At 37.6% G+C, this 16,301-nt stretch overlaps 1 protein-coding gene across 1 annotated transcript; it reads left to right on the forward strand.

Moving 5' to 3' along the window:
• The first annotated feature begins 4,400 nt into the window (after positions 1-4,400).
• LOC111997336 (uncharacterized) lies at positions 4,401-5,138 on the forward strand. Its single transcript, XM_024029411.1, has one exon. The coding sequence runs from the start codon at positions 4,401-4,403 to the stop codon at positions 5,136-5,138; it is 738 nt and encodes a 245-aa protein (XP_023885179.1).
• Positions 5,139-16,301: the final 11,163 nt, after the last annotated feature.

The raw sequence follows: 16,301 nt of genomic DNA on the forward strand, positions 1-16,301 counted from the left end.
ACACATGAACAATACCATTCCATCTTTAGAACGGTACGGACAGAAGTGTTATAATAAAAAATAATTTTTTATTCCATTTCTCTCTCTTCATTTATGACTCTTTCTTCTCTCTCTTTCTTTTTCTTCTTTCTTTCTCCGCCTCACTTCATCTTCTCAGTTCTCACCTTTCTTCCTTTTTTTTTTTTTTTTTTCTTCTTTCTTTCTCCAGAACCTCCACCTCTCCCTTTTTCTTCCTTTTTCTTTTCTTTCCCCCTTTTTTTCTTTTCTATCACTTTCTCTGTGCCTTCTCTATATATATATATATTTTTTTCCCCTGTCACTCTCCCTCTCTGTCTTTTTTTTTTTTTTTCTCCGCCTAGGCCGTTGCCATTAAGATTGGCCGTCGCCGTGGAGTTTGGCAATGAGGCCGTTGCCGTGGAGATCGGCCTCACCGATGAGGCCATAGCCGTGGAGATCTCTGATTCTGATCTCCCTCTTTCTTTTTTTTTTTTTTTTTTGGTGTGGATTCCATGCGATTGTGATTATGGGTGAGTTAGTTCTTTTTCAAGCTCTTTTTTTTGGGATATTTTTGTGTTGATTTTTGGGATTTTTTTTAAAGTAGTATTGGGGGGTGGTGGCAGCTGATGGATTTTTGTTGGTGGTGGTGGTGGGCTGTGCTTGGGTATAGTGGTGGTGAACTGTGTTGTGTATGGTGGGATTTTTTTTTTTTTTTTCCTCTTTTGTTGAGGTTTTTGGATTTGGAATTTGTTGGAGGATCGGTGATTGTGGTTGTAGTTTGTGGCGGTGGTTGTAGCAGTGGTTCTTGGTTAGTGGTGACTGTCACGGGCTGTGTGTTTGTATATTGTTGGGTTTTGAGTAAATATATTATTTTAATGTGTTGTATATATTATTTTAATGTTTAGAATGGAAGAATAGAACATCTGATAAATGGTAAATTATAAAATGATGTGTTAAAATGATAAAGTAGGTTTTTGGTGTGTCAAAATGACATTTTTTATGAGAGAGCTGATGAGAATGCTTTAATGACTACTTTTTTTTTTTTGGGTTGGGGTTGGGGGGGGGGGGTCGATATTTACGCACCCACCCCTTAGACGCTTTTTGTTTTTGTTTTTAATTGATTGAGAAGAGGTGTTTTTGGTCTTTTATCTTTGTGCCATTTAAACAAAACTCACATGCAAATCATGTGCTATAAACTTCCATCCAATATAACAGTAAAATTAATGTTGGGGTGCAAAGTGTAATAAAGGTCATAGTTTAGGGTGCAAAGTGTAATTTAAGATAAAATTTGGGGTGGTAAAGTGTAATTTCTCTAAAATTATATGAAAAAGAAAAAAAAAAAAAAATCTAATTCTCATTAAAGTAGTATTAAAACTTACTTAAAATAGTCTTTTAGAAAAATACCTTAAGCTCACAAGTTAACTAGTTAACCAGACTCTTTAATTTAATACTGGACAAATTGGACTTTCATGTTCCTTATGCTATAGTTTTACACTTTTATTATTATTATTATTATTGCAGTTGAAGGAAGACAAAGGGAGAAAAATAAAATGGAGAAATAAAAGGAGAAAGAAAATATTTATTTCTATTATGTTTGGAAATAGAAGGGGGAAGAGAAAAGAAAAATGTATGTTTTTCACTTTTGTTATCCCCCCACAAATTTGAGATAGGGATGAATTTTATGCCTAAAAATGTAATTTTTGAGTCATGAAAAGTCAAATATTTTAGGCTCCATTTTTCATTAAATTCTTTATCTTTATTTATGCTCATTAGTTGTATATGAATCAAGTTGTTTATGAAAAGCTTGATCTCCACTTAGAAAAATGTTTGTGTATGTTTGTTTGTTTAGCAAACAAGCTAAGCTCAAGACTAAGTTTAGGCTTGACTATTATTTGAGCTAAGCTGACTCACAAAAATATGTTCGGAAACAAACTTGTGATCATGAGATGATTTAACTATCTTTTATATTATATATATATATATATATATATACTTGTTTAAGAAAATAATTATAAAGACTTGAAATTAGACTGTATAAGTTTGTAAATAAGTTCATATGATATCAAATTATTATCTACAGTTTATTGATAATATAAGTAAGGCTAATAAATTATTTTGGTCCCTAAAATTTACCAAATTTTTTTTTTGTCCCTAAATTTTAAAAAATTCTTTTTCGTCCCTAAACTTTGTAAAGTGATTTTTTTTTTCTTTAGTACTTTAGAAACAAAAATAGGGACAAAAAAAGGAATTTTTAAAAATAATTTAAGGATATTTTTTTTTTTTTTTTTAAGTTTAAGGACAAAAATTGAAAAACTTCGAATAGTTTAGAGACAAAAAATGAACTTTCAGTAATTTAGGGGCAAAAAACCAACTTTTTAAAAATTTATGAACAAATAAAAATATACTTTAGGTAAATTTTTGTGACCAAAATAATATTTTAGCCTATAAATAATCTATTCGTAGTAAAACTTCTTAGATTTGTAAAGCGGTAAAAATTTAGTCACGGTTTTACTAAATATAAGAATAGAATAATTTAATTAGGTAACTCGTGAATAAGCTTAAACTTGCTTAACAAAAAAAGGAACCAAACTTGAACATCTAATATTGTTTAGTGATAAACTTTTGTATTCAAAATAAACTTAAATAAATAAGCCTAAACTTTTAAAATAAGCCCGCCTTGTAATCTACCCAATTTAGGCAGATTATAACATGTGAGCCATGTTACTTAGCTCTCTATCTTTTTTATTTTCTCTCACATCAAAAAATTAGAGAAAATCACACTCTCACAAAATTCAAATTTGTAAAGCCCACTTTTTTGAAAAAAATAAAAATAAAATAATCTTTTATTAGATTTTACGAAATTCTATCAACATGGATTAAGCACTTGTGAGGTCACAATTTGTAGCCCAAATCTTAAGGATGTGGGATATAGGCCAGTGAGCCCAATACAATAAATTTTGTAGAGAGTGGGTGAAAGAGCTGGGCCTTTTGTGAATTGGACAACGGCTAGTAAAGATTTAAAAGTCGAACAAGCACACAAACACACTTAAAATTCAATGAAATGATTGTCTGAGGAGATAAATTATGAATTGAACCAATAGTTCTGAAAGCTAATGTGGTTCTTTGTGCTACAGTCACTTTTCTTTTCTTTCTTTATTTTTTCTAATCCCCTTTTATGGGAGATCTTTTACATTATATAGCTCATTTCTAGCTATTCTGATCATACACTTGTTAATCATCTAAGCCTTCACTCAAGTACATGTCCCATCAGACATCTTCTTTGGCTCTCTGTGAAGGTGGTAGTTGAACTCACTATTTCAGGGGTTTTCTTACATAAATGCCCAGAAAAGTTGCTGCAGTGCATTTAATCGGTGGTAACAGCTTTTCTTTTAATATTTTGCTTCCTATACCTTTGTACGTGCATGAGGTTTATCTTATCGTTAGAACTCCCTGGAAGATCACCTAAATTGCCCAAATGCATGCTTAACCGATTTTATCACATCGAGAAGGAGTACTCCTCGAACTATATTCTCTATTTTTTCCTTATGATTCTCAACTTTGGGCCTCTTCCATCATTTATTCATCCTCAACATATCCCCATCCTCGGATAAGGCCCAAGGCCCATATACTATCTTGGCTTTTATCCCCACAATACTCATTACTAATAGTTAAGAAAAAAATGATGTTAAAGGATACAATACACTGCAGCTGTGGTGTTAAAATGCAATTAACTTTTAAATAGAAAATGAACACAAATTTAAATTTGGAATTTTCTTTTCACTAATTATAACGAATTTTGGTGGGAATGTGGATATGGAAAAAATTAAAATTTTTTGAGTTAATTAACAAATTTAAAATTAGTTTTTTTTTTTTTTTTTTTTTTTTTTTTTGCGAAAATAAATTCTCTACATTTTGGGTCAATTTTTGTTTTGGTCCCTACTTTTTTAGAGCGCTTATGTTGGTTCCTAAAAATCGAAAAGAGTTACCATTTTGGTCCCTATCATTATCTCAGTAATGGAAACTGTCTATGTAGTACACGGAATGCACTGTTGACAAGTTAGAGGCTGACGTGACTAATAAAATAATAATAAAAATTTTTATTTGACATTTAAAAATGCCACATCAGCAAAATTTAAACAAAAAATAAATTAATTTTAAAAACAACCCTTATATCTAATTAATAATTAATAATTTTTTTTGTTGCTTTTAATTATTTTTTTTTGGAAAGAACATAAGAACATCTTCTTCCCCAAATAAAGACATATCCAATCGGCCAACCCTTTGTTCCAACAAGTAATAATTTTTTGGCAAGCCCATGTTTCATCGTCAACAACAACAACAACAACAGGTGCAAATAATTGAAATTATTGAATTAGAAAACAAAAAGCTTTAAGGTGTAAGCCATGCAAGAGTCAGCTATGCGGCCTACAAAGGAAGACGATGAACTGCAACGGAGCACGAAGAAAGTCAAAGAATATAGCTGGGACAGAGGTTCGTTAGAACCTTCCTCTCCCAGTTCGAGCGGGGAAGGGAGATCCTACAAAGCTAAGCTTATTGGGGAAATCCCAGGCACATATGAGCAAGCTTTCGTTTTTAAGAGTGAAATGGAGACTGAAGTTGTTTCCGACAACAAAGAGGAGGACTTGCCCCTAGGCGAGGTGGTGGTGAGACTATTTGGAGGTAGAAAAACCAAAATCCGTGCTACCTGGAATAATGCTCTCATTGTCAAAGCATTCGAGAAGACGGTAGCCTACCATTATCTCATCTCAAAACTGTCCAATCTTTGGAGGCCAGTGGGTAAAATGGACTGTATTGCCCTTGGTCAAGATTTTTTCCTTGTTAGGTTTTCATTGAAAGATGACCATTCGAGGGTGCTTAAGAATGGTCCATGGTTTGTTGGTGGACATTATCTGTCTATTAGGCGTTGGGAGCCTAACTTCAAGCCTTCGTCGACAAATCTTTCAGTAGTTGCTATTTGGATTAGATTGCCAAAGTTTCCTATTGAATATTATGAGGAGTTAGTCCTTAGAGACATTGGTAAAGCTATAGGGCCAGTTATTTGGGTTGACACTCACACTGCATTAGAGGCTGGGGGCAGTTTGCGAGGTTGTGTGTGCAAATCAATCTCAATGAGCCTTTAGTTAACATCATTAGGGTCGGTGGGATCAAGCAACTGGTGCAATATGAAGGTCTGGGCTCCCTCTGTTTCTCCTGTGGCAGAGTGGGGCATAAATCTGAAGGTTGCCAATGCACGTTGGAAAGACCCATGTGACGGAGGAAGCTCCAGTCCAGGATACGACAACATCACAAGTTGGCCCTGATGAAAAATCCTTTGGTCTATGGGTTCTCGTTGCACGTAATAGGAAACCTGGAAAAAAGATGAGCAAAGTTCCTGAACCTTTAGCCCAATCGGTTCTTCCCGCCCAAAACCCAGCTAGGTCCACTAGTGACTTGAGCTCACCAACGTGCCCTCCTTTTTCAGGCCTGAATACAAACAAAAGACCACCAACGTCTCTTACAGTGTCAGCTGATGGTGATTTGTGCCTTGAGAAATCAATCTCAGCCCTTCGATCAGACCAACCCAAAGTCAATGGCTTCACTCCCAAGAGTAAAAGTTTTGGAAGGATTCAAAAAGCTAAATTAAGCCAGACAGGGAAATATACCCAGAAAGTTCATCGCCAAACCCCCTTGACGGAGTGGAAAAGTGTGATTTCCAAACCTTTTAAGGCTAACGTTTCTTTGGCCTTTGAGATGAAGAAGCCTAATGGTCGAAATTCAGAGATTACTTTCGAGGGATTCTCAGCGGGAGGGTCAAAATTAGCTGGATCTCCTTCGGCAAAGCCTGTTATAGGAGACATGGATGGTGATCAAGGTGTGGCTGGCTCTTCCATAGGTTCAGCCCATGAGATGCAACCCATTCAAGATTGGTTTATGGTGAGATGGCTAATAGCAAGATGGAGAAAAGTGATATGAGGTGCCCTTAACCCCACCTTTTGTGATGTTGTTAATGAATTGGTTCGCAAGCATTCTCCTGCGATCATGATTGTTGTTGAGACTAAAGTTTGTGGGGAAAGAGCTAGAAGAATCTCGGAGAATCTTGACCTAGATGGGGAATGAAGACTAGCCACAGATTCCAAATTTTCCCAAAGAAGGCGTCTCTGAGCAAAACGCAGGCTAGGATAAATGGCTAAAAGAAGCCAAGGGGGCCTAGTTATGAATGAGACAACCACATAAACCTCGTGCTCAGTGGAAGCTAATTCAGTAATTTCCACTTGACTAGAGTCCCAGAGAACCCATAATCCTCCAGAGAGACCAATAGAATTTGCAAAAATTGCCCTATCCAGGTCAAGATTCTCCGAGATTCTTCTAGCTCTTTCCCTACAAACTTTAGTCTCAGCAACAATCATGATCGCAGGAGAATGCTTGCGAACCAATTCATTAACAACATCACAAAAGATGGGGTTAAGGGCACCTCGATAGTTCCAGATTAATGTATTCATTAATAAAATAAACTAAAAGAAAAACAAAGGACATACACTGCAAAAAACTTTAGCAATGGGTAAGAGGAACATCACCTCCTTGTACCATTAGCATATCCGTATTAGAAGGGTCATCCTTCTCTGGTAATCCAGCCCCACGAAAATTCATGGACTTGCCCTGAACCTCAAGTAAGGACTCTCATTCATCTTCTTTGTCTGTGCTAGCCTTCTTGGATCGGAGAGAAGGAACAATTCTCTTGAGAAGAGATTTTGGGATCCTCAGATCACCTTTCGTCATTTTGTTGTTAGCCATCTCACCATAATCCTAGTCTTGAACGGGTTGCGTCTCATAGGCTGAACCTACGGAAGAGCTAGCCACACCTTGATCACCATCCATGTCTCCTATAACAGGCCCTGCCAAAAGAGATCCAACTGATTTTGACCCTTCTGTTGAGAATCCCTCAAAAGTAATCTCCGAATTTCGACCATTAGGCTTCTTCATCTCAAAGGCCGGAGAAACATTAGCCTCAAAAGGTTTGGAAATCACACTTTTCCACTCTGTTAAGGGGGTTTGGCGACTAACTTTCTGGGTATATTTCCCTGCCTGGCTTAATTTAGCTTTCTGAATCCTTTCAAAACTTTTACTTTTGAGAGTGTGGCCATTGACTTTGGGTTAGTCTAATCGAAGGGCTGAGATTGATTTCTCAAAGCATAAATCACCATTAGCTGACATGGTAAGAGACATTGGTGATCTTTTGTTTGTATTCAGGCCTGAAAAAGGAGGGCTTATTGGTGGGCTCAAGTCACTAGTGGGCCTAGCTGGGTTTTGGGCGAGAAGAACTGATTGGGCTAAAGGTTCACGAGCTTTTCTCATCTTCTTTCCAAGTTTCCTACTACGTGCAACGAGAACCTATGGACCAAAGGATTTTTCATCCGGGCCAGCTTGCGATGTTGTCGTATCTTGGACTAGAGCTTCCTCTGTTACATGGGTCTTTCCGACGTGCATTGGTTGTTGAATTTTGTATGGGCAACCTTCAGACTTATGCCCCACTTTGCCATAGGAGAAACAGAGGGAGCCCAGACCTTCATATTGCACCGGTTGCCTGATCCCATCGACCCTAATGATGTTAACTAGTGGCTCATCAAGATTGATTTGCACACACAACCTCGCAAACTACCCCATAACCTCCAATGCAATATGAGTGTGAACCCGGATCACTGGCCCTATAGCTTTACCAATGTCTCTAAGGACCGACTCCTCATAATATTCAATAGGTAACTCAGGCAATCTAATCCAAACAACAACTGCTAAAAGATTTGCCGACGAAGGCTTAAAGTTAGGCTCCCAACGCCTAATAGACAGATAATGTCCACCAATAAACCATGGACCATTCTTAAGCACCCTTGAATGGTCATCTTTCATTGAAAATCTTACAAGGGAAAAATCTTGACCAATGGTGATACAGTCCATTTTACCCACTGGCATCCAAAGACTAGACAATTTCAAGACAAGATAGTGGTAGGCTACCGTCTTCCTGAATGCTTTGACAATGAGAGCATTATTCCAAGCAGCACAGATTTTGGTTTTCCTATCTCTAGATGGTCTCACCACCACCTCGCCTAGGGGCAAGTCCTCCTCTTTGTTGTCGAAAACAACTTTGGTCTCCATTTCACTCTCAAAAACGAAAGCTTGCTCATATGCGCCTGGGATTTCCCCAATAAGCTTAACTTTGGAGGATCTCCCTTCCTAGCTCGAACTAGGAGAGGAAGGTTCTAATGAACCTCTGTCCCGGCTATCTTCTTTAACTTTCTTTATGCTCCGTTGCAGTTCATCGTCTTCCTCTCTAGACCGCACAACTGACTCTTGCATGGCTTACACCTTAAAGCTTTTTGTTACTGAATTAGCTTCCACTGAGCAGGAGGTTCATGTGGTTGTCTCATCCATAGCTAGGCCCCCTTGGCTTCTTTCAGCCATTTATGCTAGCCCGTGTTTTGCTGGGAGACGCCTTCTTTGGGAAAATCTAGAATCTGTGGCTAGTCTTCATTCCATGCCATGGGTGATTGCAGGGGACTTCAATGAGGTGCTTATGGGGAATGATAAGTCTAGGGAAATTCCGATCAATATTAGGGGAGCCTTTTGTTTTCAAGAGTGCTTGGATACTTGCAGAATGATTGATATTGGTTTCTCGGGTCCTCAGTACACCTGGACCAATCATAGACCTTTTCATCATTTGGTTTAAGAGAGGATTGATAGAGTTTTTGTGAATGCTAAATGGAATGCAATGCTCCCGGAAGCTATTGTTTTTCACCTTGAGAAGGTGCATTCGGACCACTGCCCAATTAAACTTTGTTTTGAGACTAATAGGGAATTTCATCCCCCCAGGCCTTTCCGATTCCAGCCGATGTGGCTTTCTCACCCCACCTTTTTGGGTGTGGTAAGGAAAGCCCAGAATAACCCTCCCTCCCTGCAGCAAGCCTTGTTTGATTTCACCATCAAGGCGAGTAGTTGGAATAAGAACTAGTTCGGCAACCTTTTCCATAGGAAAAAAAGAATCCTAGCTAGGCTTAAAGGCATTCAAGAAAGCTTATCGATTAGACCTAATCCTTTCCTAATTGAATTAGAAGAAGAGTTGAGAATGGAGTATGCTGAAGTGGCTAAACTCGAAGAGGAATTTTGGGCTTTGAAAGCAAGGATTCTTTGGTTGGTGGAGGGAGACAGGAATACTTCCTTTTATTATACTTCAGCTCTTGTGTGCAGAAGGTTCAACCACATTCTTTGTATGAAGGATAGGGTTGGTAATTGGTTGAATGGAGAAAGAGAGATTGCTGATTATATCAGGAAGGGGTTCTCGGAGCTTTTTTCTTCCGACTAGGTCAGTTCCTCCTTAGCAGATTGGGACCCCCCTTTTTGGAAAATTCATCTTAAGGAAGATGATCTAGCTCAATTGAACATGCCAATCTCTGATGAAGAGATTTCGGCATGGCTTTGGGCTCTAAAACCTTTTAAATCTCCTGGTCCCAATGGTCTTCATGCTGGTTTCTTCCATCGTTTTTGGCTGGTTGTTGGTGATTCTGTGCGTAAGGAGGTTAAAGATATTTTTCTTTCAGGGGTTATTCCAGATTACCTGAACCAGACTCTTATCACCCTCATCCCTAAATGCAAGAGCCCAGAATCTTTAAACAACTATCACCCAATTAGCTTATGTAACTCTATCTATAAGGTAGTGACTAAGATCATTGTTGGTTGTATTCGGCCTTTCTTAAATGACTTAGTCTCTCCCCTTCAGTCTGCTTTTGTCCCAGGGAGAAAGGGTGTGGATAATGCAATTATTGTCCAATAGTTGATCCACTCGATGTCTAAGAAAGAAGGAAGAACAGGGGTAATGGCAATCAAAATTGATTTGGAAAAAGCCTATGACCGCCTTAAATAGAGTTTCATTAGAGATACCTTAAAGTTATTCAGGTTTCCTAGTCACTTGATTTCCTTGATTATGAGCTGCGTTTCCACAACCTCAGTCTCTATTCTCTTTAATGGGGGGGCGGGGGGTGGGGGCTTGGAGGCTTTCCATCCTTCGAGAGGTATTCGTCAGGGTGACCCTTATTGCCTTACTTATTCATCTTGTGTATGGAAGTCCTTGGGCCTTTAATTGAGGATAAATGTCTTGTGAATCTTTGGAACCCAATTAAAGCTTCTCAAGGTGGCCCAGCTTTTTCCCATCTGTTATTTGTTGATGATCTCATGCTGTTCACCAAAGCTAATTGGAAAAACTGTGTAGCCATCAAAGAAGTATTGGAGTCTTTTTGTGATCTTTCAAGGCAAAAAATCAGTGATGATAAGTCTTGTGTTTTTTTTCTCTCCTAATATGGACCAAAGTACTCAGAATGATCTTAGTGATGTATTGGGTTTCAAATCCACTTCGTCCCTTGGAAAATATTTGGGCTTTCCCATTAAGCATAAAGGTCACCAACAAGACTTCGGTTTCGTCCTTGATTGAATGCAGAGTAAGTTGGCAGGTTGGAAAGCTAACCTTCTCTCTCTTGTGGGTCGTATTGTGTTAACCCAATCAGTAACATCTACCATTCCCAGTTATGTGATGTAGACTACTGCCTTACCTCCAAAAATTCTTAAAGGAGTAGATCAATTGAATAGGAACTTCATTTGGGGCTTATTAGAAACTAAAAAGAAAGTTCATCTCATTGGCTGGAATAAAGTTACAAAGGCAAAAAAGGAGGGTGGCCTGGGTATCCAAGCAACGAAGCCAAAGAATACTGCTCTTCTAGCCAAATTGAATTGGAGGTTTCACACTGAAAAATCTTCCCTTTGGTTGAGAGTTTTGTTAAATAAGTGCCGTGGTCTTCGTGAGAGGCCAAGGAGCTTGATGAACCTTTCCCCCTGTTCTCCCGCTTGGGCTGGTCTAAAAAAAAGGAGAGGCTACTTTCCTGAATGGCTCGAAATGGATTGCAGCAAGAAATAGTTATTTATCTCTTTTGTTTGATAAGTGGTTGAATAACGGTACCTCTCAAAGTCTGATTTCAGGTCCTTTGAACAAAGGAGGGGAGAATCTCATTTTAAAGGAGGTGACTAGTTTTTATGGATGGAATTGGGAAGGACTATCTTTCGTTTTTCCTAAGCCTCTTCTCCTGGAGATGACAGCCACCCCTTTTCCTTTCTCTGATCAGAGGGATGACTGGTGATAGGCCAAATACGTATTGACCCCTTGTGATTAATTAACCAATTAATTTAGCCAAGTATATTAATTAAGTTAATTAACATGCAAACGCGTGGTAGCACAAACAAATCACCAAATAACTAAATATGCAGCGGAAATTAAATGACATGGTGATTTGTTTACGAATGGGGAAAACCTAGCGGCAAAAATCCCACCGGGTGATTTTCAGGTCACTACTCCCGAAACTCCACTATTATCACAACAAACGGTTATAAGTAAAGGAATCTCAAGTACCTTACCAACCTACAGTTGAACCCTTACCCCAATGCCCAATTGGACTTGTTCTGTAGTGACAGTTCACCTTTTTGATGGACGACTCCCAAGTACATGACTAACCAATGCGCGGATCTCAGTACGCGACTTCAACACCAACTGAAAGAGAGGTTGGCTGCAAAGTTCTTCCGTTCATCCTACAAGATGAAGATCAAGAAGATGCTTGGTCACAAAACCCAAAGGTACACATACACAGCAACTTCTTCAGAAGAGATGAACTAGGGCAAAAACTTCATCTCTGATCACAATTTGCTTCAACAGAGTTTTCTCAATGCTTTTGCAACTTATGAACTGTTTAACGGCCCTTAAAACAATCCTTTTATATGTCTAGAGTTAGAAGAAAAGAAGGCCTAAAGACACATTCACGGATCTTAAGAAATCTGATTAGAATTATGAATTTCTTAAATCTCGATAGATAGGGGGTGTCGAGTAGCTGTCGAGCAGGTGTCGAGCACACAGAGCTTTAACAGCTTTCTTAAGCTCGATAGATGCAGCTGTCGAGCTTTAATGAATTTGCACTATTAGCTTGTTTTCTTGGACAAACTTGATGACTTCAACACTTGATCTTGAAACTTTGTTTCTTGAAGTATTAAAAACACATAGAACTACCCAATTACAAGTAAAGTGCATTTTGTTAAAGGATTAGCCAATTACATAAAAGAATGGCATATGCTCTTTAACAAGTGAAACACATATGTCCTAACAACCAGATCTTCTGGTACTCATCCCCAAATGGTGATTTTAAGCTAAAGGAGGCGTATTGCTTAGCTAATGGATTGACAATATTTTGGCTGGGCAAGTGTTCAGAGGTGAGTGGGTTTGGAAAGTGATCTCCCTTCCAAAGATTAAATGCTTTCTCTGGCAGTGTTGTCACCAGAGCATTCCAGTTCGTGCTGTTCTTTCCAAGCGAGGTATGGACATTCCTTTCCTTTGTCCTATGTGCAATGATGCACTGGTAACAATCATTCATGCCTTAAGGGACTGCCCCAAGGCTAAATTATTTTGGAACTCTTTATCCCCGCCCTTTCCAAGCAATCATTTTTATGGTATGAACCTGCTGGATTGGCTGAAACTTAATTGCAATACCTCTAAAACCGGTAAGCCTTCTAATCTCGATTGGAGTATTATCTTCCCCTTTGCAATCTGGTCACTTTGGTTAAATCATAACAACACTGTTTTTGGAAGAACACCACACCATAAGGATCTGAAGCTTGAAGTCTTGGCCAAAGCAATTGAGTTCAGGTACCTTGGAATGAATGGTAAGTAGTCTCGGGCAAAAACAAAAATTCAGGTTCAATGGCTTCCGCCCCCAACTAATTGGTTCAAGTTAAATATAGATGGATCTTCCCTTGGCAACCCGAGGCTGGTTGGTGGTGGTGGTTTGATCCGGAATGAGAAGGGTGAATGGGTTAAGGGTTACACAAGAGCGATTGGTACTACAACGAGTGCAGCATCAGAGCTTTGGGCTCTTGGAGATGGGATTCGCTTGTGTATTGCGCTCAAAATTTCAGCGGTAGTTGTTGAATTGGATTCCAAATTAGTGGTTGAGCTTATTAAGAAGGAGCTAAATAATCCTAATGGATTAGACGTTTTGGTAACTGATTGTAGAGATGGTTTGAGTGATATTCCTCTAGTAAGAATTCAGCATTGTTATAGGGAGGCTAACAAATGCGCCTATGGCCTCGCTAGACAGGGTGCTTTATTAGGCCAAGATTTTTCTATTTTTTTGGAACCTCCTCTTGATGTAGCTTTCCTTCTTAGCCTTGATTCAACTGGAACCTTGTATGATCATTTTGTCCCCTCTGTTTTAGAGGCTGGCTAGTTCTTGAATGAAATTTCCTTTTCACCAAAAAAAAAAAAAAAAATTGAAGCTGGAGATGAGAAGCCACAGATTTTTCGATCCCTAGATGATAAACCCAGCTCAGTTTGCTCAAAGTCCCAATTTTCTCAAAAGCAAGCAAAATCACCAAATCCCAAAGCATTGCCACACCCTGAAATCTCTAAAGACCCACAATGGGCCACACCCCGAAAATCTCCATACTTTTTCTTGTTTTTCTTCCCTAAGACCCATGGCCAAAATCCCGATGGTTTTTCTTGTTCTTCTTCCCTAAGACCCATGGCTGGAAAACCTTTATTCCCCACAAACCCATGGCCAAAAATCGATGATGTGAACTCTCTCTATCTCATGATCGAATCCCATGGCTGAACCACACTCCATCAATTAAACTCTATCTCATCATCTCTCTCTTGCTCTCTCTCTTTCTCTCCAAATCCATGGCCGAAAATTGTGGCCACACCCCCATCAGTTGTTGATATTTGATTTGGGTCTTTGCTATTTGGTTAAAATATGTGATTGATGGTTATAAACTTTGGGTGGGTATTGGTGTTTATGGAGCAATATAATTGTGTTTTGGGTGGGTAATGTTTTTGAGATAATTCGTGATTTTGGTTTTAGTTTTTGAGGTTGCACAAGGCATTGTGTTTTGGGTTTGGGTTCAAGTTAAGTGAAGAACCAAGATTTTTTTTTGGGTATGTTCTTCTGTGTTTGTGTTTATGTTTAATATATTCCTAGATCTAAATTTATATTTGTTTTGGTTTTTAATTCTATTTTTTTGTTTTTGTATTTCTTTAAAATTAACAAGTTTAATTTTTTTTTTCAAATTAGATGTTAATGTGGCATTTTTTAAATGCCAAATAATTTATTTTATTTTATTTTATTTTATGAGCAAGACTTATGTATTGTTCTTTAGATTCTTCTTTTAAGATTTTGTCATGTAAATTTTTTCTCATGGGATGAAAGTGTATTTTTTAGTTAAGTAGATACATGACTGAATCTTAAGAGGAGAACTTAAGAAACAACACCTAAGGCATTGTAATTTTGTCTTTATTTTATTAACCATGTCAATATTTAACTTGTTAATCATGCACTCCATTTGTCACGTAGACAATTTTCATTACTGAGGTTAATTTTCGTTACTAAGATGATGGTAGGTACTAAAATAATGACAATTTTCGATTTTGAAGGGCCAACATAAACACTCCAAAACAATAGACACCAAAACAAAAATTAGCTCAAAATCTAGAGATTAGGGAGGTGTTTGGTTTGTATTTTCAAACAACCATTTTCAGTTTTTAAACAACATTTCACGTATTTCTATAAACTTTTTCACCCACACGTATTTTCACAAATGTTTTCAAATAACACTTTTCAGTTTTTAAACACATGTACCAAATGGGTCCTAGAAGTGTATCTTTGCCTACTTTTATTTATTTATTTTCATTTAAAGGTGTGGGTTTTATATTGTACTTTTTTGTTTTTTTTTTGGGGGTGCAGGGTTTTGTATTGTACTAGTCGTCAAACACGGCAATTGTGATATATGCTACTTTAACTCATAGTTTCAAGCACCAATGAAATCAGGGCACGTGGTAAGTGATCCGAACTTTCAGTAATTGCTTATTGTGGATTGTGGTGCCAATCATTGGACTGTGCGTTGCTTGCGACTCGCTCTATTGCACCATTTAGCTTCTTGTAGAAAACGCGTTTTTTTGACTTTATTTTCTTTAGAAGTTTCCAAAAACCACAGTACCATCGCCATTCACCGTAAAGCCCCTGCTAACTGCTCAGCTTACATGCTCACGCAACTAGGCCCGGCACAACGCGAAAAATATTATGTTCACAATATTTATATAATATTTTTACAATAAATTATAAGTATTAAGTTATTATTTGCTGTTATAGGTGAATAAAAAAGTAATTTAAGTTGTGAATTCAAATTAGAACCAATAATAACTTATCATTTATAATTTGTTGTGAAAATGTTATGAACGTAGCACCTCTTAGCACAATGCTTTAAGTTTTTTTTTTGGATAATTGGCTAAATGTTTAGTGTTAAATCAATGTGAGTAATGCATTCTTATGACACATGTATCATATGATTTAACTATAGTTATTAGAAACCTACCAAATCAATGGTTGAACTTCAAACCATTGAATCATGTTAACTGTTAAGGACATATTTTTATGTAATTAACATATCCTTTGATAAAATACATTTTACTTGTATTTGGGTAAATCTAAGAAGGTTCTAGATAATCATTACAAGTGGTTAAATTGAAGACATAAGATTACTCAAGAACTGCTCAAGAAAAGTGCAATCTGCAGGTCTTGATACCTCCTCGATAGAAGCTTGATTTGTTGAGATTCATTAAAGCTCGACATATGTGTCGATCTATCAAGCTTATGGGATTCAGACTATAGATAGCAATGTTTTTATTCTAAAAGGCTATTTGTTTATGGGTTTGTATAATTTTTATAGAATTAGGAAAACCCAAGGTTTGTGGGTTTATATAATTCTTATTGGACTAGGAAAGTCCAAAGTTTATTTAAACCTATTTGGAATAGGAGAGCCTATTAAGCTCCTATTTAAAGGAGGTGGAAAAAGAAAAACCTAACCCTAGAGAGCTTCATAATGTTTTCTTTTTGAAACTCTAGCCTCCTCCTATAGAAGAAAGAGTTCTTGCTACGTTTCTTGTATGCCTTTGGGTTCTGTAACCAAGCAAAATCTCTTGCACCAACATTGAAGATATTATTGGTGTTGCTATGTGAAGTTGCTGCAAATCAACTACAACAATTATAGGGTTGCTCTGGAGTTGGTCATGTACTGGGATCCGTGCATCATTGGTTAGTCATGTACTAGGAGCCGTGCATTGAAAAGAGAGTTCGTCGCTATACTACAAGTTCAATTGGGTATTGGGGTAAGGGTTCAACTGCAGGTTTGTATTAGGTATTGGGATTCCTTTTACTTGTAACTGCTTGTTTTGA

The sequence above is a fragment of the Quercus suber genome, unplaced genomic scaffold (assembly GCF_002906115.3).
Source record: "Quercus suber isolate HL8 unplaced genomic scaffold, Cork oak 2.0 scaffold_50, whole genome shotgun sequence".
NCBI lineage: Eukaryota > Viridiplantae > Streptophyta > Magnoliopsida > Fagales > Fagaceae > Quercus > Quercus suber.